This window comes from Manis pentadactyla, chromosome 3 (genome assembly GCF_030020395.1).
Source record: "Manis pentadactyla isolate mManPen7 chromosome 3, mManPen7.hap1, whole genome shotgun sequence".
NCBI lineage: Eukaryota > Metazoa > Chordata > Mammalia > Pholidota > Manidae > Manis > Manis pentadactyla.
The window spans coordinates 109112420-109134255 of record NC_080021.1 but is presented as its reverse complement, the minus strand read 5'-3'; the positions used below and the strand labels follow the sequence as shown (position 1 = coordinate 109134255).

At 38.7% G+C, this 21836-nt stretch overlaps 1 protein-coding gene across 3 annotated transcripts in view; it reads left to right on the top strand.

Moving 5' to 3' along the window:
• The window catches only part of NEBL (nebulette), a 330843-nt gene extending 317454 nt beyond the window's left edge, over positions 1–13389 (top strand). For all 3 annotated transcript variants that reach the window (XM_036880945.2, XM_036880946.2, XM_057498268.1), the window contains 2 exons: positions 6270–6376; positions 8136–13389. In XM_036880945.2, the coding sequence (XP_036736840.1) occupies positions 6270–6376; positions 8136–8312 (284 nt within the window). In that variant the 3' untranslated portion in view covers positions 8313–13389. The remainder of the gene's footprint in view (positions 1–6269; positions 6377–8135) is intronic.
• Positions 13390–21836: the final 8447 nt, after the last annotated feature.

Below are 21836 nucleotides of genomic sequence, written 5' to 3'. Positions count from 1 at the left end.
ATTTGCCAAAATTAAATCAAAGGGTTCCATATGTGTATGAAGGAGAAACATCTGACACTTTAAGTAGCAAACAATAAAAAATTAAAAATATATTTCCTGTGAAGCTGAGTTGATTGGGAAAAAGAGAAGGTTTGCTCATCAGGAAGGATATAAATATGGCTATAGCATGTGTACCAAATGAGAAAACTTTGGAAGAACTTCGTACATTTTTAAAGGTTGTATTCATGTAAAGGAGACAATAGGTGTTCATGGTTTTTGTATTTTGAACATTAGTAATGAAAATCGATACAGTACGTTTAGGTTTTTATGGATCAAACCTGATGTCCAAGTAGAATAATAGACTGAGTGTGCATACATATTTACATTCCTTTCTTAAATATAAAACAATAAAGTCACAGTGTTATCTTTGTAGTCACAGATTTCCCTGCTTTCCCCCAACTTCCTATTTCATCCAGGTGCCCATATACTCCTGTTTCAAGCCCCAGGCTTGGATCCTGTCTTCACAGGAACCACTTAACCATCTCCGTGGGCTGATGCAGCTGGGTGGCGTGCTGTGTTTCTGCATGCTGGTTGGTCATTATCTCCAGGCTGTGGTCATGTGCTTCTTCTCTTGCTGCCAGATTTCCTACTCCTTACTGCCTAATCTGAATATATTCCTGATCTGCCCATCCCCCCCTTTCAGACATTCCTGTTCTTGATCTTTATACCCTATATACCTGCCCCATGTGTACTGAACTTGTTTACTCATCTGTCTCTCAAGTTTTTACCTAGATTCTGTCTAAATGTCTTTATAATTGTGTGCCTTCGACCCCAACAACCTGTTGCTCACCTCCCTGCCTGACTGTGACTCTTTATACCTGCCTATGTCTCTAGTCCCAGCCACTGACCTTGAACTTATAGCTTGGGCTCTGGGAGATGCAGTGCATCCTCTACATTCATTTTCCCTTATTTCCCTATCCTCAAATCATGTCAGGGATGCATTGAATCCATTTCATATGTGTTTATTGATTGAAAAAGAAAAAAAGAAATGTTATCCATTTCTGTTCCTCCAGATATGTTATCGATATATTTATACAGTAAGTTTTATGGAATACCCTCTGAGTGGCATAATAAGAGTTTCTTTCATTGTACTTGAATAATAAATCTTACATAAGACAGATTTACACAATATTGGCAGTAGTATTCACTGAGGAAAATTGGGATTTGCTACAAGCTGACTTTTCAGGCACAGTGTTGAAATTTGTGTTCAGAAGCCAGTTCAGTGATTTGGTTTACCCAAGTGGGAACAGTATCCCTGTCTACTTGCTACCCTTACATTCTTTATTGATTTTACCTTCTCAAAGAACTGCCCCAAAGTATGTAGTTCTTCTCAGGAAACAACACATATATGTCCATTCTGTACATTCCTGTTGTCTTGCCAATGGGTTTCAGCCCTGGGCAAGTTCACTATGGATTCAATGTGACCAAAAAAATGACAGTAGAATGTTCTTGGAGTGAAAGGGTTATACCCAACTTTATTTCCACAGTGGCAGGTCAATCACTAAAATCCCATCCACTCAGAGCGAGTCTGCATACAGCAAGCTGGTCTCCACCTCTAGGCCTCTCTACCTGCACAGCCATTCTCTGGGTCTCTCTGTCCTTGGCGCTACCACCACTCCAGCCTCTGCTCTGCTCTCCTGCAGTCTTGCAGCCCTGCCACCGTGTCGCCAGAGCACTGGGTAGGGCTCTTTATATAGAGTCAATAATGACATATTGCCCACACGTGTGTAGTGAGCTAGCCAACCAGGGCCAGGTGAGAATCGTGGCCACAGGAGCCTTCATTTTATCTACACCTGCATTTTGTTTTGTTTTGTCTGGGGCAGTAGCATGCACATGTACTGTAGACATAGTATGCATTTTGTGCATGAGAATATTTGAGGCAGAAATTATTTCCTTTTCCCTCAGTGACAATCCTGTGTATATTTGTGGTTTGGGTTAGAGGTTCAAATTGGGGAGTTTATCCTGAATTATATACCTAAATGTTAGGAACGAATCAGAGAGAAAATAAGCAAGTTGAAGCTCAAATCTAAATGTAGGAGGAAATTGGCTAAATTAGTCTAAAGTAAAATAGCAGATCTTCTTAAATCTCAAGCTCTCTAGCTTCATTCAAACCACATCATGTCTTAGCTCAGTTCTGTAGGAGAACATCCACAGAATTTTCTGGAGAAAAAAACCAGTTAGCTTTGAAATCAAAATGCACAGCTTTTCTGGGCATGTGAGACTAGTTAAGTTTAACTGATGGATAATTTAAGAAGTAACTAACTTTGTGCTTTTGTTCACTATTTAGGAACTGCGGAGTGCCAGAAAAATAATTTAGAAATTCTTACTTGAGTCGACTAAGTCAAATATATAAATGGTTCCCCCAAAATTCACATGTTGAAATCCTACCCCGCAAGGTGATGGTATGAGGAGATGGGGTCTGTGGGAGGTGCTTAGATTGTGAGGGTGGAATCCTCAGGAAAAGGATTTAGTGTCCTTATAAAAGAGACTCCAGAGAGCAACCTCACTCCCTACTGCCATGTCAGGACTCAGCAAAAAGACAGCCGTCTATGAATCAGGAAGCTGGTCCTCATTAGACACTGAACCTGCCAAAGCCTTGACCTTGGACTTCCCAGTCTGCAGAACCGTGATAAATAAATGTTTGTTGTTTAAGCCACTAGTCAATATTTTTTTATGCCAGTGCAATCCTCTTCCTCTGCTTTCCCTCTCTAGGTCTGTCTCCCAAAGTGGGCTTCTTTTTGGGTACTTTTCTCCTTTCACTGTGGGTGTATTTCTTTGGTTTATTTACTCTGATCTTTGTGTGTTTGCATCTATTTCCTTATTTTCCAGTTTCATTTGTGAAGCCTCTTAAAAGTTGTTCTTCCCTCATTTTCACCTTCTGTTTTATGATCTTCGTGTCTATTCATGCTTCTTTTTAACTTCCACTGTTGGAGTAAACATTAAATACAAAATGTTAGTACTGGCTGTTCATAGAAAACTCTCCTGTGCACTAGAGGAAAAATTTTCATTTTATAAATGCTGCAGGACATGCAAATGGAGCCTGGAGTCCTTAGAGCTTCAGTCAGCTTCCAGATCGCTTGTCAACCCATCTCACCAGTGTGAAATGAAAGTTGAGGCACACTTTTGTGTTTTGTCATTGCCCTAGGATAATAAGAGCTGTTGTTTTGGGGCTTTGATGTTACTGAAATGAAAATCCCTCCGTAGCAAGACTGTTGGGTTGGAAGTCTGTCCTGCCTTCGCCATCATCCCTCTGTGCCGGCGCCCATGGGATGTGACCACTGGTTTAATAGAGAGGGCAGTGTGAGTTTTCTTCTTTGACACGAAGGCCTTGTTTGTTGCAAAATTATCCTAACATCTGGATTTTGCAAAGCCCTTGGAATTCCATATTTTCACAGAAGAAATCTCATATACAGAATAGCTGTTTTCACCCAAATTTGAAAGAATGAATGAAGTTTCAAAGGGTGGCTTTCAATTTCCTTTTGCTTCTTTTATCTGTGGTTCATAAAAAGCATTTGTGGAGCAAAACAATTACAAGGCTGTGTCTGTGCCTCTTGTTAAGTTGACATTTGCTTTTAGTAAGTTGATGCTACTGGACTCTCAATTATGTTTTTCTGAAACCCTAATAGGAACAACCTAAAAACTCTTTTATTCTATCAGGAATAATGTAGATAACAAGGCTTGATAACCCTAAAGGGACTGGCATTAGGTAATGCAGCCAGAGGAGAAGATGGAAATAACCAATAAAGGCATGAAGAGGAACTATATGGACTGGATAGATTGTATTTCCTCCCAGTTTCTCATTCTAAACTCTCCTGCTCTCTCCAACCCACACATATTGAGGGCAAAAAGATTATTCTTTTCCTGCTGTATTTGAAAATAGCTACAGTTTCCCTTTGAGGGTCAGATTTGAGCAATTGAGTAGGCATGAATATACTTGATTTTTAAAAGCCAAAATGATAGAACACAGTTAAATAACATTGTTGAACTTTCAGGACAGATGAGCACGGAACTGGGATTATGGTGTTCAAACTATGTAAATCTAAGCATATTACCTGCCTACTGAATCTGAGATAGCATATTTAAATTTTTTTCTCATTGTCTTTTCCTGATAGATTTTTTCCCCCAAATATTTTAAGACAGTTGTGCTTTACTATGTATATCAAAATTGACAGGTCACAGTTAAATAGTGTAACAAAGGATTAAAGGCTTATTTTTTTAATTTTAAGTAAGTTGATGGGGTTATTTACTTAATATTTAGAATTTATAAATAGATTAATATAATAATTAATGAAGAAATGGCTTGTTTAAATGGCCCAAGTTCAGGCCTGCCAGTCTGGGGAATGCAATTGGAGTTGTTGACTTCTGCAGTTACCTGGAAATGCCCTCCATGTGCAAAGCCATTTCTTTAAATGGGCAAAGGGCAGATGTCCAAGGCTATCACTGCTCTGGGAGGGCGATTGTTTCTATCACTTCCCTCCTCTTACACTTGGCATGCCTTGAATGTAGTGGACAGCAATAATCAGTTAAATTCATGGAGGCTTATTAAGTGACAGGCAATACGGTGAGTCCTCTGAGCACATAACTTATGTAATCAATGTTTGCAGAGAACTGAGGGAATGAATAAATGATTGATCAATGCTTCCAGCTTCCAACACCCAGAAAAGGCTCTTTTCATTAGCTAATTAAGTGGGCCTAGATACGGGAATTCTATTATTTTTTCTTTGTGAGTGAATTTTGACAATATCCTTCACGTTTCAGCATGAAATATTTAAATTGAGTTGATAATGTTAAAAAGTGCTATTTTCTGAAGTATTGGATATTCAGTGCTTTCATAACTTTTTAATATACTACAATCCAAGTAAAGAGCTTGGCAGTTTCTCTTTGATGTCACATCTAGACATTAAGTAAATACAATTTGTAACAACATTGTAATATGAATTAATTGAAGAACTGTGTAAAAAAATCCCCATTCAGGCTCATATCATCATCATCTGGAGAGCACATTAATGATTTGTAATTTTCTGATGATTGACCTTTAAAGTTTGATGTTCTCACATATAATTAGAATGAACACACTTATAAAATATTAATAAATCATAATACCCAATAATTATATCTGCTTAATTCTTTTATTATAAAATCTATCCTGAATAAATCTTTGAATTACTTTATATATTCAATCTGATTGAACAAAAAAAGGCAACCTATTATCGATTTTTATAGCACATATATCATACAAGTTTTACTAATGTATCATGTAATTATTTAGGTGAATAAATACCCTCCTTTACCTAGCATGCTGCTAAAATACCCTCCTTTAAAGCCCATGCTTTTTGGTTGCAAACACTTCTACATCCTAACAGAGAGACACAGACTTAAGCAAATATCTACTGGTTTTGTGGGGTTTTTAAACTAGCTTCTGTGATGATTTCTCTAGAATTCAGTGTGTTTTTCAAAACAGGAACTATGTCTTTTGAATGTCATAATTAGTGGTGAGAACAGCACAGAGTGAGTGAATATTATTTTGATACCTTCTTTTTTGATAGAAGAAAAATGTTTATAAAATTATTTACCTGGTTTGGTTTCTCAGGCTTTTGTAATCTATTTGGCCAACTTACTTAGTCTTAACTTACAGCCAAAATAAAATGGAGAACTTACATATTTTAAATAAAGTTTCCTCTTAAGGGTATAAACTTATTATTAACTACTAAACAAATACATGCTGTATTTACCACCATTGTAAAGGTAACATTCAACTCTGTTTCTCAAAAATTGAGAGCATCCTGTTATATAAATATCCTATAAAAGCATTTATACTCTGTCATTGATTTGACAATCCTTCTAAATACCTTTAAATTTTTAATTTTCATTTTGGAAAATGAGAGGATCACATGGCCAAGTGAAAACATAATTTTGTTTAAGAGATTACTGGAAATTTTTGTTTGGTATTTGTGTTGTTTTAACATAGTATCTGCAATAGAGTAATACAAATTGTTCTAATATGTTTTAAGTGCATGTTAAGTTGATTTCCTATACATGTCCTTAATTGCTGAAATTTATACTAATCTGGAGATCACTTATAACATAATTACCTAAATGTTGTATGACACTGAAAAGAACACTTTGTTTCAGAAGATTTGAGCAGAGCATGAAGTCACCTGAGGGCCTGGGAGGAGAACTTTGGGTCTTGCTGTAAGAAATCTTTGAGTGTGTCTATGTTTAATGCGCAGCACCTGTCCTTCCTGGAGCCTACCAGCAGAGCCATTCCCAGGGCTATGGGTACGCGCACCAGACCAGCCTGTCATCTGTACGGTCAATGCAGCATTCACCAAATCTTGTAAGTATCAACTTGAAGGGTTCTTTCTTCCCTGCCCTTTCCATTTCATCTCCAAAATATAGATACATGTGGAAGAGAGTTGAATTGAATATTGTACATTTTCACATAAGGATACACGTTGCCATTTGTGTGACCCATTCATGTTAGAAGGAAGCAAAAGACTAATGAAAACTGTAAGCAGTACAAAGAATCAACCAGTACAATATCTAATTGTTACCTCATGATTGGCATTAACCAACTGTGATCTTCATTCAGGTCTAAAAAGCATAAATATTTGGTTATATTAACTGATTAATCTTGATGTTAATAAAAATGGTCACCAAAATCTAAATGACATAACCAGTGGATGTCTTCGAAACCTCGTATTGGAAATCCTGAAGTACTGATTCATTCTTTAACGTTTGGAGGCAGTACTCAAGGTCATTTAGCAAATGTGGGGTCTCATGCTAAAACTGTGTCTCCAAGCTGCTGACAGTCACTTGGCTTTTGCCTGAGCACTTAGACACAGTCAGCCCTTCTCATCTTCAATTGCTCTTAAGTTCTTTGTGTCTCAGTTCTATTGAAGTATCTGTGAAGTTCTATTTCCTCAGTCTATAAATTCACTTGATTTTGATATTGTTTGATGTAAAAATTAACTAAATTCTTGGCTGTAAATGAAAACAAATATAGTAAAACTCAATTATATCTTGTATATTAGCCCCTTATCAGATATGTGATTTGCAAATATTTTATCCCATTTGGTAGGTTGTCTTTTCATTTTGTTGGTGGTTTCCTTTCCTGTGCAGAAGCTCTTTAGTTAGATGTAGTACCACTTGTTCAGAAAAAGCTTTTGGTGTCAAATCCAGAAAGTTATTGCCAAGACATGTCAAGAAGCCTATGTTTTTTTTCTAGGAGTTTTATGGTTTCAGGTCTATGTTCAAGCCTTCAATCCATTCTGAGTTAATTTTTGTGTAGATGTAAGATAATGATCCAGTTTCATTCTTTCACACATAGCTGTCTAATTACTGAAGAGACTCTCCTTTCCTGGTTGTACATATTTGCCTCCTTTGTCATTAATATTATAAGGACCATGTATACATGGGCTTATTTCTGGGCTCTCTATTCTGTTCCATTGATCTGTATGTCTGTTTTTATGCCAATACCACACTGTTTTGACTACTATAGTTTTACAATGTAGCTTGAAGTCAGGAAGTGAAAATTTTTCTCATTATAGCAAGATTTAGGTATATATACCTCAATATTCAGAACATTTATATGTTAAATTTCTATCACTGTAATACAAAACCCTATAAAATGAGTAAATTATGGATATTTTTTCTTTTACTTGCATTATATATTTTTAAGAGGGAACAAACAGGCTTAGTATCTAGTTTAAGCAAAGTCTGTTGCCTCTGCCAGGGTACTTGTGGCGGTGACATGGATCTGTCTGCCATTATGTCTGGTTTTCTCTGAAGATTGTGGAATAGGAGAGAACTTACATAATCTTGGGGTTATCTGAAGCTGGAGGTAGTTGGGTTTTGATGGGCTAGGTAATCTATTTATGGCATTCTCTGGCCCCCAAATATCATTCTTTTTGCTAGACTAGTGTATGTGAATACAGGATAGACACTAGGCTCTGGTTTGCAGATCATCAGAAATAAATGTGCTTGAAAATCTTCCTAGTACTTACTTTATGTGCAGGTTGGCTTGTTGTGATTGGCATCTGTGAGGGTGACATTTTCTCTGTCTGTGGCATGTTACCTGTTCTTTCTTTTCTCAGAGGACCTACCGAGCCATGTACGATTACAGTGCCCAGGATGAAGATGAAGTCTCCTTCCGGGATGGCGACTACATTGTCAATGTGCAGCCCATCGATGACGGCTGGATGTATGGCACGGTGCAGAGAACTGGGAAGACGGGGATGCTCCCAGCGAATTACATTGAATTTGTTAATTAATTATTTCTCCTTGTCCTCTGAGCTTGATTCTAATGTATACTAAATCTAACCTTTTTAAAAGATAGAAGATACTTTTAAGACAACTTGGCAGTTATTTTACAATAATCGCTCCTTATGTTGACAATTAGATACACAGGCACCAGGAAGAAGGAATGACTTCTGGGCTGAAAACAGCAGCATTTTCAGTAAATCCTACAAACAAAATAATTAGGTCTGGAGACCTGGTGCTGCTAATTGTGTTAATGGTTTCCTTTGATTGGCTATTGAACCCTTCTGGGAAATGTATTTTTGTAGACTTTAATAGTGATGTTGATTGTCCCTTAAATGTAACAAGTATATGAAACTTCTTAGCTGTCATTTTGGAATCAGCAGAAGCCAATTCTTTTAATTCAGTAACACAGCCAATGATACAAAAACTGTTTAACTTTTGAATCATTAGAGAATTTTCAATTCAAGTGAAATTTGCCTGTTACAATAAATGTAAGCAGTGGCAGATTGACAGTTGGGTTAAATTTATATTGACTGGTGGCTTTAGGGACCTAGAAGCTTCTACCAAACAAAGAAATGTCTTTGTTCCCTGGGCCAACTTGAGTCTATTTCTTTCTCATTTGTACCAAGGCATATCCTACTGTCCATTTACATTCTGTGCACCCAAGTATATGCTTGGCTTCACAGACTGTTAGGACCAACTAAGTTCACAGCTACTCTGCAAAGGGCAAATTTTAAGGTCACCTATATTATTTCCCTAATAGCCTTTACCCTGTTGCATGTCATGTAGGTTTGAGCTTCTGTAACATAGGCAGCTGCACTGCCATTCCTGTTATGAAAGCAAAAAATGTGGCTGACATCTAAAAGCCCTTTCCTCTAGTTGCCAACTCATCAGAAAAATGTATTTTGAAAAGTTGCTTGAGATTCTCCTGCTGCATTGCACCCTAGTTGTGAAGGATTTACACCTTAGGAAATAGGCATATACTCTAGTACATAAGTGATTTAAGTGTTTATTGAACAGCTTTCAGTAACTTAGTGCTGCTACTGATTTAAAAATAGAGAAAACAAGAGCCAGAGACAAAGGGGGACATGAAGTGTCCTGGGGAAGGCCAGAACCCACAGTTACCAACTCCACATGGAGAGAGAGCCAATCTGGTTTCCTATTTTAGAAGATGGCAGTCAGATTCTGGAAAGGAAATCTAGCCGCTGAAACCAGTTAATGAAAAGACTTCCTTTCCATGATTTGGGCAAGACAGGAATGTCATCAGAGACTTCAGGTCCAGGTCCAAGAGGCTGTTCATGAAAAAAATTGTCATCACATTTTGATTTTCAAGTGCATGACCTTGCAGACTGACCTTGCAGACTGTTAGTGGATTCACAGTTCTGACTGCTGCCCTTGCTGGTGGGTCATGGTTTTCTCTGCAGTCTGCAGCCAAGACCACCATCGAGATTAACGTCCAGCAGCAACTCTGTGTTTTTCTGATTGTGCCATTTATTGGGACCTGCAACAGGGTAGCATTCAGGTAGGGTCTGATGCTGTAGTTGTGATGAAACTGAAAAGGCAAAGTTACAAAAATGTCATGAAATGTATGGGTCTTGGAGACATCTCCTTATATAAAACATTCAAAGAAATTAACAAAATGTCCTGTAAAATATTTTCTATTGAAATGTTTTTGAGTCCAAAGACAAATGTTACTCATTTACATTTTTGAAAAGTTAGCACATACTTTTGAAAATCTGGTGTTATTTTATCTGTCTAAAAGAGTAAATACAATTTATTACCCTTAAACTGTACCTACGTGACACAGACATAAAATTGAAAAGAGAAAAATTCAGGCAAATAACTAGAGATTTTTTTTTTTGAGGCGTTTTTACAGTTGGCCACATAACCTGCTTGACTGATTTTCTATCTTTGAAATGACCAGTCACAATTAAATTGATTACACCCACATCTGTTTTGATGTCTTGTTTAACAAACCTACAAAGGCAAGCTGAACTAGGAATAGTCTCACAAAAATGTCTCTGTATTAAAACTGATGGTGACCCCAACTGACCACTTTCTGTCATTATAAAAAAAGAGTAGCGGTTCACTGAATTTGCAGATTAAATGTAGGACAGGTACAATTTTTGATAAATCGCACATTTATAGGAAACTCAAAGGAAACTGACTTGAAATGCTGATTATAGTCAGGAAAGTTACCATAAAGTAGCAGCTTGACATTTCATTGTTTTTCTCATCTGCTGATTTCAAAATCAGATTCATTAAATGTAGAGTCAATATTTACTTGGGAAATAAGTCTCTGAAAATTTTAAGCTCCACATGGTGTTTGCATAGCAAGACGTTTCTGTTGCCAGCCTTTTGGAATTAAAGTCCAATCAGAGTTTAACTAGACGGCAGTTACTTTACAATAAAGACTGAGGGAGATCAAGATGTCACATGCTCCCGAAACTGTAACTTGATGGTGTTGTCATGTTACTAAAGCTGGTCAGGATTTTAAGCATCTCAGCAGAAATATAGGAAACAGATAAGTTTAATACCAAAGTGCAATTTTTATAGCATCATTTTTCAAACTACATTCTTGAGCAATTTTCCCACTTTCCACATGCTCCCTTACCTTCAATTTGGCAACAGGTATTTCCCATGTAACACTGGAAGCTAAAGAGGGGTTTAAAAATTAAGTCTTTTTAAAACTCAAGTTAAAAAGACTGAAAATGCCCATGCACAAAGCGCGTGCATGTGATTTTCTAAACCTGATGTGTTCTCAAGCCTGATGAAAGCACAAGGGCAATTTGATAGCTTTTAAAAGGTTCCCAAACCGTTTGTGGATCATGTATCTCTTGAGAAATGGATAGCAACAGAATATATTGCTTTTGTTCTAGTTTTTGTAGTCAAACTTTTTACTAATTCTTGTTCTCTAGGAAATCTTTCTATTTCTAATCTGTGGCAAAACAAATTCTTCATGTCCTCTTGTTATTGTTTACACACTCCCGTGTTTGAAATTCTTACCTGGTCGTCAGATCGCCACGCGGCCCCCGCGTCTCCTCAGGCTTCTCCTTGCTCTGCAGACCGCACGGGGTTTCCAAGCACAATTCCACAAGCAGCTGGTATGAATACAGATGAGATTAGACCTCTAGGTTCATGGCTTGAAGATGATGAAGATACAGTTTTGCCAGTTTTACTGCAGTCTGACTCTCCTCATCCTCTCCTTTTTCTGTTGGGCTCTGGGAGTTGGGAAGCCGACTTGTCTAAAACAAATAGTGCAGTTCAAGGCGATGCATCTCGTCCTGTTCATCCATCTCCAGAGGAATGTTTTTAATGAAAAAATAAAGAAAACATGTTGATCCTTTAATAACACTTCCCTCTATAAAGTAGATAGAGTTTTATACCAAAATTATAACACAGACATATAAAAATATAGGTGCCTTTCTGATTAACCTTGTTTATCCATTACAGTTTTGGAAAGAAAACCAAGCAAACATGTTTCTGCCTATTCTATAGTAATATTTTATGATACATGTTTGGTATTTTTGGAGCAGGGAACTGAGATGCCCCTGACAGATAGGAAAAGTGATAACTGATTTATTTTACCTCTAAAGGTTTAGAACTTTAGAAAATACTTCTTGCATCTATTTCTGAAAGGTTCTTTGTGGATTTTTTATGTAGTGAAGGTGCATAAACATTAACTTTAGGTTTGAGATTTAAAATACCTGTTGTAACATAGAAGGCTTATAGTATGAGGCTGAATTCATTACAGAAGATGAAATTCACTTCATAAATTCATTCTACCTTGGCTGTTTGCTTTGGTAATCTCAAAGTGGCTAAGGTATGGTTTTTGGTGTAATGTGATGCAGAGTTGAGAAACTAAAGTTAAATAAGAAGCTGTGTATCTGTTAAGAATGCTAACAGGAAAGCCTATTTTGAAACATGAAGTATTCCATGCCCACTAGGGTCCTTTCCAGGCAACTATTTGTCAACTACTGATGATAAAAAACATCAAGATATTGTGTGGTACTTCTGTGGCCATCATTCCTTGATGCTTAGACTGCTGGAATCCACAAGCCTAAAATGATCCCCAGGGCAAATTTCCTCCCCAATTATCCATATTACTTCAGTATATTCAGGGGAATTCCATATGCTTTTCGTGTTTGATATATGGTATCCAGTTTGCATAGTATACTCTTCTTTGTAATCCTGTTGCTGTTAAGAATTATTTACTTTAAAGGAAAAGAGAAAACTGCATCACAGTCGCATCCTTCGGTGTCCATACAATGAATGGCTGAGCGTTTAGAAGTGCCCAGAGTATGTTACAGGCATGGTGTGGGACAGTTTGACCTGTGATAAAAATGCAACATTGAATCATTGTGCAGTTTGGCTTCTGTCTGCTTCAAAATAGGTAGAATTGTGGTTGATTACTTTGCAAAATTGTACTAACTTTGAGAGTACACAGTTCTGAAGGAAACAATGTTTTTAAAACAAAGGGGCTTACAGAATGATAAACTGTTATTGGTATAATTTGGCTTTTGTTATGCAAATTGTTAACACCAGCTATTAAAATATATTTTAGTAGAAATGCTTTAATTCATGTTTTTTTCCTCTACACTGTGAATCTTTAAGCCTTGGTGGACTAGAGCAACATCATGCTGCCCAGAGGGCTAAACCTATGCAAACTAGTTCACATTTTAGTGGATGTCACAGTACTTGTGTAGTAAGGCATTATTTTCCCCTGCATATTGTACAGCAGCACTGAACTAACACCTTAAGCCTAGCAACATGTATGTATGGTACAGTCACTCACAAATTCTTTAAGGCTACCCTAATTGTTAGTATTATTATTGTTTAAAAGCAAATCACTGACTTATCTATTAAAACTACTGAATGATGTCAGAACAAGAATGATGGATGGATACATTGGCCATGGCTTCGGTGTGGTCACCACCAGTGTTCTCCTATGATAGACTGCGTTCTCAGATGCACTCTCTCCAGGGTATTGTTAGTCTGTGTCTTCTTTCTGTATTTGTAAAACATAACGCTTTAATTTCCTATCTCTACACACTTGGTTTGCTTAAATAAATGCAGGATGTAACAAAATGGTTCTACTTCTTGGTTCTCACCTTGGGTTCTCAGAGCACGGGTTATTGCTGACTCCCCGGGTGTTTGGTTTATTGTGACAATTCACATCAAATCCCCCTTCTTTTTCTTAAATAGCCCACATGAAAGCAAACCCTCAGTGTGCTTCCATTAGTGAGTCATTCAAAATGTGCCTTCGTCCCCAAATAAACTTAGTTTTAAATGATAACAGTATTAATGCTGCTTCAGGCTCAGTTTCTTTCTGATTTCATATCACAGTACTTCAATAATACGTCCTTGTAGTTCACTTCTTTCAAGATTAAATTCCTCATATGTCCTCAATAATGCAATTTTAACTTTATTGTATTTGTAAGATGAAAGAAATGGCTTGGAGCAAAGAAAAGAAGATGTAAAAACTGACTACATGAAATGGGAAGTTGCTCTTATTTCTCAGCTAAGAATGGCTTATTTATCATAGAACAGAATTGCTTTTTTCCCTAATTTTCCCATAGTTGGAAAAAATGAGGCAGTCCCTGTTTTTATCCTCATATAAATCTTTTGAGACTAGGATCTTAGCCTTATTGTGTCATTTTGTAAAAGTTCCTCTATAACAAAAAAAAGGTACACCAGTCCTCCTAATTATAAATTGATAAACTTTGCAGATACACTTACACATAAACACTTCTTCCTAATCTTGAATTTTCTGTTATTCATCTTCCAAAAGTACGAAATAAATATTTATATGATATTAATCATCAAACATATCGATGATATTTCAAATTGCAATACAGCTCATTTATTTATTTGAAGAATTTACTGTCTTTCCTCCCTCCACAAAGTTTTCCCCTGCATGATAATAAACTTACTCTTTGGAACCCAAGCCACAGAGACATAAATAACTTCGTGAGTTTTTTTTTTCCTGAGCTAAAATAATTTAGGTTTAGAATATTCTATGCTTATACTTTTATTAACTTAAAAATTTGTGAAGTTAGTTTTACAGGTGATTGAGACATGACCACCAGAAGTCTATCAAATAACTTTACAAAAATACTCAGACATAATAGATTAAAAAGTAGGTGAAAGGAAAGGTTTATTCCTTTCTTTATGTAATCTGCATCTCCTACACAGAGAGACTGAACAAGAGTTTTGTGGTGGCAGAAAACTGGATATGGTCCAAATGTGAACTCAACAACTTTCTGCAGTTCTAAGAATTCTCAGGCCTTTCTCTACTGTATTTGTATTTGGGAGCCACAGAGTTATGAAAAATAGAATGAGAAAATGGATTTAAAGGGTGAAAAGTCAATATTAGAAGAAAGGACCCAGTTGCTGATTTTGTGTTTATACCATGACATTTTGATCTTGGCCACTCTTGACTTCTTTTTCTTAAATAGCCCACATGAAAGGGAGTAGTAGGCTGACACAGAGAAATGAGCACCTCCGAACTCCTGTGATCTCACCTGAGAAAATGAGGAACTTTCCTGCACCCCAAATTACTTGGTAGATTTCTCTTTAAATGAACTTGTTTCTTGTTCTTGACCTGGGATAGCCACACTTACTACCTTTCTCCTGAGGTTTGCTGCCCCAGGCCCTGTGCCTACATTAGCTTTTGTTATCTCCTGTGACCTCACCTCTCTGGCACAGCCAACTGGATTGAGGTGGCCTTCTCTAGGCGGCCTGGGAGCCCTTGATGGGTAGTGGGTGGCAGGGGCAGGGAGTGCGCACAAGAACTTGGCCTGGCGGGGGTAATGGTGACTGAATCAGTGCAAATCTCCCTGAAGAGCCTGAATTCACAATATAAAGTGAGTTGGTTAACTGAATACAGAAAGCTGAATATAGAAAAAGAAGGAAGAAGTCAGGAGTAAGCATAAACTGTGAGTTACCAGGAAGCCTGAGCAAGAAAAAGCCAGGAGGCAGAGAAAAGGTATTTAGGGTAGAGGGAGTAAAAAGTAAAGTAGATGGTTGGTATTTCCATAAGCCCATAGAGACGGGGAGAAGAGGCGCCTTGGTGATGCACTGAGAGACCCATCCCCTGCTGCCCAGGCAGGCCGCATTCATGTCAGATGTGCGAGGCACTGTCCTGCTGCCACATGGAGGCCACCTCCTCTTATCTTGACAAGGAACAGGTCTAGTGAATGCTGGAAAGGCTTGTATGATATCCTGCAAATGAAATGTAAGTGGCAGATGTGACTGAAATGCCAGTTGCATTGTCACAGTTCAAATATTCCAAGGTTGTCTTAAATAATTTCATGGTATTTGCCTTATACATTGTATATATAATTGAAAGTCGTTTTAGCTGGAAGTTGTTTCCCTGGGCCCTATGAAGGATATCATACTAATAGCAAATGAATTCAACTTCAACCAGTGGGTATGCACGAAGACAAGGTTGGGGGTTTAGATGAATGTTCTCACTGATTTCTAAACGTTTGGCAAAGAACCAGAGAATCACTGGGGCCGCCTTGCAGAGTGGCATAGGGACTGGTGTTTCAGGGTTGAAAGAGGAATTGTTTTTGTAGAGGTTCCAGAAACACCTAATTCTTACAGATTTACTTGGTGGTAGTTCTTGATTAAGGTGGATGAAGCAGTAATTGTGACTTTTTCATTCAGCGTATATTTATTTTGGGTTTCTGTGGCTCAAGCAGAAGACAGATGCTTTCCTCAGTAAACTTATACATACTGCTTAGCAGACACTGATATTAGATAACTAAGGATACACATTTATAATGCTCACATGTACTTGTATATAAACTTACACAGCTAACTTCTTACTTGCAGATTAAGAGATGGTGTGAAAGGGGAGGCCAGGGAATCCCTTGTTCCTAGAACTGGGGAGGGGTGAATGGTGAGCTTGGGAGGATGGGCAAAGCTTCTTTGCAGAACTGTTTTGAGCTGAGTGCTAATGGCTGTGCTCAGAGCATCTCTGTCCATCTAAGCATCAGAGCATATTTGTCCATCTAAGACACCTGGGAACATTTAGTCATCAGCAGTTAGTAATAGAAATACCCCAGTGTTCTGCCAAATTTTAATTTAAGTAACCATGGCAGGTTTTCATAATTTTAATAATATTACATTCCTTGTGGACAAAAGTCAGGTATGCACATGCATGCATTCATGTGTATGTGCAGCCCTTTTATTATTCTAGTTAATGAATATTACTCTAATTGTGAACTTAAAAAAATTCCAGCAGGCTGCAAAGAGTTAATTATCTGCTGAAAGTTTTACAGATGTGAACTACTTCACTTCCTTTTTTGGATAATTGGTTATTAGGCGGGCTTTCCTGTGTCCTTCCTTCCTCCCTGAGTATTTTTGGAAAGTGTGTGTCCTGGAGTTTATTGTTATGCAGCCTGCAGCAGAGCCATTGATTAAAATGCTCTTCTCTCCCACTTTAGATTTGACAGATTTGGGAGTTGTCATTCCCATCTAATATGTGATATGAGTTAGATTTGCTATGTTATCTGGACAACGTGGAAAAATTACACACACTGCAAGAAAATTGTTGGTAATTATTTACAATAAGTCCTTGCTCTGAGGTAAATCATTGCTGTGTTTATAGAATTCTAACATGAGGAGGAGGAGCCAAGATGGCTGCATGAGTAGGGCAGCGGAAATCTCCTCCCAAAACCGTATATATTTTTGAAATTACAACAAATACAATTATTACTAAAAGAAAGACCAGTGGATACAGTACAACAGCTAGGCTACATCTACATCTGCAAGAACTCAGCACTTCACGAAGGGGGTAAGATAGAAGCCGTGGCCTGGCGGGACCCAAGCCCTCCCCTAACCCCAGCTCCCAGGTAGGAGGAAAGGAGTTGGAGCAGAGAGGGAGTGGAAGCACAGGACTGCTAAATAATCAGCCCTAGTCATCCGCACTGGTAGCGTAGACACACAGTGTGTGGTGTGCTGGATATTAGGGAAATGGAAGAGTAAAACCTGTGAGCAGGTCCTCACAGCCAGTCCCCCTGAGACAAAAAGAAAAGCGAGTGCTTTTTGAAAGTCTTAAAGAGACAGGCACCTCACAGCTGGACGGAAGCATCCCAGCGCACTCAACCCAGCAGGCTGGGAATCCTGAGGAACTTCGGGTGCCCCAGCCTCCTGGGTGGCAATGCTCCCCTGAAGCCCCTCGTGGTGATAGGCAGCCTGCCAGTCAGTCCCCTGCTGGTGTGGTCCTGACACAGCAGCCAAGCAGCCTGAGAGGCCACTCATGCCCATGGCAGCGGAGTAGCTGGAGAGCAGCCATGCCCACAGCAACTACCCAGAATCTCCTCCTGGCATGCAGCCACCCAGGCCAGACCCAGAGACCGCCACCGGTGCGCAGCTGCCTGGTGCAGGCAGAGGAAACGAGGGCAAGGTGTGAAGGGGTGCTGTTCCTGCAGGAGAGCACACCCAGCATGCCTGCCACTCCCCACAGGGCTCTGGGCAACCCTGACAGTGACCCCGCATATGGCAGCTTAGGGGATTAACCCAGAGACTGCTCCATGTGTGCGGGTAATGAACACAGGCAGTGGAGAAGGGCAAGGTGATCAACAAGCAGGAAAGGACTTTGTTCTCCCAGCTGACACACACGCTACCTGCCTACAGCTACTGCTATTGCCATGAATGGACAGAAGAATTTGCTCCAGCCCAGAATTACCCAGACAACCCCCAAGAGAGGGCCTGGGGAGATAGATTTAACTAATCTTCCTGAAAAAGAATTCAAAATAAAGGTCTTAACCATGCTGATGGACCTGCAGAGAAATATGCAAGAGATAAAGGATCAAGTTGGGAGGGAGAATACAGAAATAAAACAATCTCTGGAAGGACTTAGAGCAGACTGGATGAGATGCAAGAGGCCATTAATGGAATATAAGTCAGAGAACAGGAACACAGAGAAGCTGAGGCAGAGAGAGATAAAAGGATCTCCAGGAATGAAAGAATATTAAGAGAACTTTGTGACCAATTCAAATGGAACAATATTCACATTATTGGAGTACCAGAGGAAGAAGAGAGAGAAAAAGGGATAGAAAGTGTCTTTGAAGAAATTATTGCTGAAAACTTCCCCAAACTGGGGGAGGAATAATCTCCCAGACCATGGAAGCCCACAGAACTCCCAACACAAGGGACCCAAGGAGGACGACACCAAGACATATAATAATTAAAATGGCAAAGATCAAAGATGAGGACAGAGTATTAAAGGCAGCCAGAGAGAGAAAAAAGGTCACCTACAAAGGAAAACCCATCAGGCTATCATCAGACTTCTCAACAGAAACCTTATAGGCCAGAAGAGAATGGAATGATATATTTAATGCAATGAAACAGAAGGGCCTTGAACCAAGAATACTGTATCCAGCATGATTATCATTCAAATATGAAGGAGGGATTAAACAATTCCCAGACAAGCAAAAGTTGGGAGAATTTGCCTCCCACAAACCACCTCTACAGGATATTTTTAAGGGACTGCTCTAAATGGAAGCACTTCTCAGGCTAAATAGATGTCAACAGAGAAAATAAAATCACAACAAAGAAAGCAGACCAAAGAAACCAAATACTAACTAAAGGCAAAAAATGAAATCAACTACTCACAAAAGCAGTCAAAGGAAACACAAAAGAGTACAGAATAAAACACCTAACATATAAAGAATGGAGGAGGAGGAATAAGAAGGGAGAGAAATAAAGAATCATCAGACTGTGTTTATAATAGCTTAATAAAGAGTTAAGTTAGATAGTAAGATAGTAAAGAAGCTACCCTTGAACCTTTGGTAACCACGAATCTAAAGCTTGCAATGGCAATAAGTACATATCTTTCAATAATCACCCTAAATGTAAATGGACTGAATGCACCAATCAAAAGACACAGATTAATAGAATGGATAAAAAAGCAAGACCCATCTATATTCTGCTTACAAGGGAGACACCTCAAACCCAAAGACATACACAGACTAAAAGTCAAGGGATGGAAAAAGATATTTCATGCAAACAATAGGGAGAAAAAACCAGGTGTTGAAGTACTTGTATCAGACAAAATAGACTTCAAAACCAAGAAAGTAACAAGAGATATAGAAGGACATTACATAATGATAAAGGGGTCAGAACAACAAGAGGATATAACCATTATAAATATATATGCACCCAATACAGGAGCACCAGCATATGTGAAACAAATACTAACAGAATTAAAGGAGGAAATAGAATGCAATGCATTCATTCTAGGAGACTTCAACACACCACTCACTCCAAAGGACAGATCCACCAGACAGAAAATAAGTAAGGACACAGAGGCACTGAACAACACACTAGAACAGAAGGATTTAACAGACATTTACAGAACTCTACACCCAAAAGCAGCAGGATACACATTCTTCTCAAGTGCACATGGAACATTTTCCAGAATAGACTACATACTAGGCCACAAAAAAGAGCCTCAGTAAACTCAAAAAGATTGAAATTCTACCAACCAACTTCTCAGACCACAAGGCATAAAACTATAAATAAATTGTACAAAGAAAACAAAAAGGCTCACAAACACATGGAGGCTTAACAACATGCCCCTAAATAATCAATGAATCAATGACCAAATTAAAACAGACATCAAGCAATATATGGAGACTAATGGCAACAACAGCACAAAGCCCCAACTTCTGTAGGATGCAGTGAAGGCAGTTTTAAGAGGAAAGTATATAGCAATCCAGGCCTATTTAAAGAAGGAAGAACAAACCCAAATGAATAGTCTAAAGTCACAATTATTGAAACTGGAAAAAGAAGAACAAATGAGGCCTGAAGACAGCAGAAGGAGGGATATAATAAAGATCAGAGAAGAAATAAATAAAATTGAGAAGAATTCTAACATGAATGTTGAACTTCTGCCTACTTGCACAGTCTGACACTGTTTGCACACTTTATGTGGGTATCCTCTCTCCATTTAAATTAATGATTGATAATACCTTGGATATATTTGGTTCCTTTAATAAAATGCTTGCTGTGGGAACACTCCTTGATGTTACTAAACATTTCCTGGATACATGTGCAGCTTTTGTTTAGAAAGAAATGTTTTGACTTTCAAGGTGGTGCCACAAAAAGTGACCTCTGAACCTTCACATCTTTTTGTTATGTTGGTTTTTTTTTTCAAAGTGGTTCACATTGATGATCCATCTATAGTGTCCTATTTGTATTATAACAATACTTACTTTCTTGGGTTTGCAAATCATGTTCCCACTAGTTTGCATTAATTTTAGTGAGGTCCGGAGAAGAAGGGCCTGCAAATCCAGCAGGACCAACTTTTGTTATGTGATCCACATAACCATCCTTCTAGGCATGTCTGAGAATTGGCTTCTACAGCAATGTGGTTCCTGTCTGCCTGCAGCCATCCTCCCGCTGGAAAAGCATGGGACAGGCACAGGGAGATTTTTCCTGTTTTCTGTGACCTATGTTCTAGGAAACCAGGGAAGTGGGGGAGAGGAAGTTTTCAATGATGACTCATTTTCAAAGCAGGCAAATAAAAAATGCTAATAGTACGAGAACAATAATTATATTATGTCAGCCTTAGTATCACTAAAAAGGTTTGTGTTTGAAGGATATCAAAACATTTTCAGAACTTCGAATGGGGCTTCTGGTCTGAAGCTGTTGCTTGATCATACTGAGACCCTAAAATGGTAGTTTCATAATCTATAACCTTAAGACTGACAGATTCAATCTAATTATATTTATGCACAGATCGAAGATCTAGCTTATGACAGGAGTACGCAGCAGAATGAAGGCCTAGTGCCAAGATGACCATGTCAGGTGAGTGAATACCTGCAGGGCTGCCGCCCCACTGGGAGGGGAAGGGAGGAAGACAGGCATCGTGGCAGGGCCAGCCCGGAAGCTCCCAGTGTTTCACTTGGGTGAAAAACTACAAAAGTTTTTAGAAAAGTTTTAGCTGCAAGTGGAATTGCATCCTTCAAAGTTATTTCAGTATCAGGAAGTAGAATTTCTCTGGGTTTATTCTTCTCATAACTCTGCAATTTAGTGATATCCACAGAGTAATGCTGCACCCAATGTGTAGCTCAGCCTTGGGGAAAGCTAGATTCTGAATGCATCTGGAAAATGTTACAAATTTCAAGTGAGTGCAAGCTGAGATATGTTCTTTGAATTGAGGATTGTGGAACGCCCCAGTGTGTATATGGATTTTTTTAAAGCCCGAGAAAGTCATGTGAATCGAGGCGAGCTGCGTAGGTTCTATGTTCTGTTGACTTCGGCGAACCTCATGTTTCTGAGGTGGATGAGTTTAGGCCAGCAACCCGGCTGACCTTCCCTGATCTTCTCCCTGAACTCATAGATTTTCAGGGGGAACAGAGACCTGCAGTCTGACTGCCCCCCACCTTTAGGAAGACATGGCCTGATTGTCTCATTTTATAGATCAGAGGAGACCAGGACCTGAGAGAACTGGTGACTTTGTGACAATTGAGCAGCAGATAAAGCCCAGGCTGTGTCTGCTGCCACTTGGCCCCTCGCAT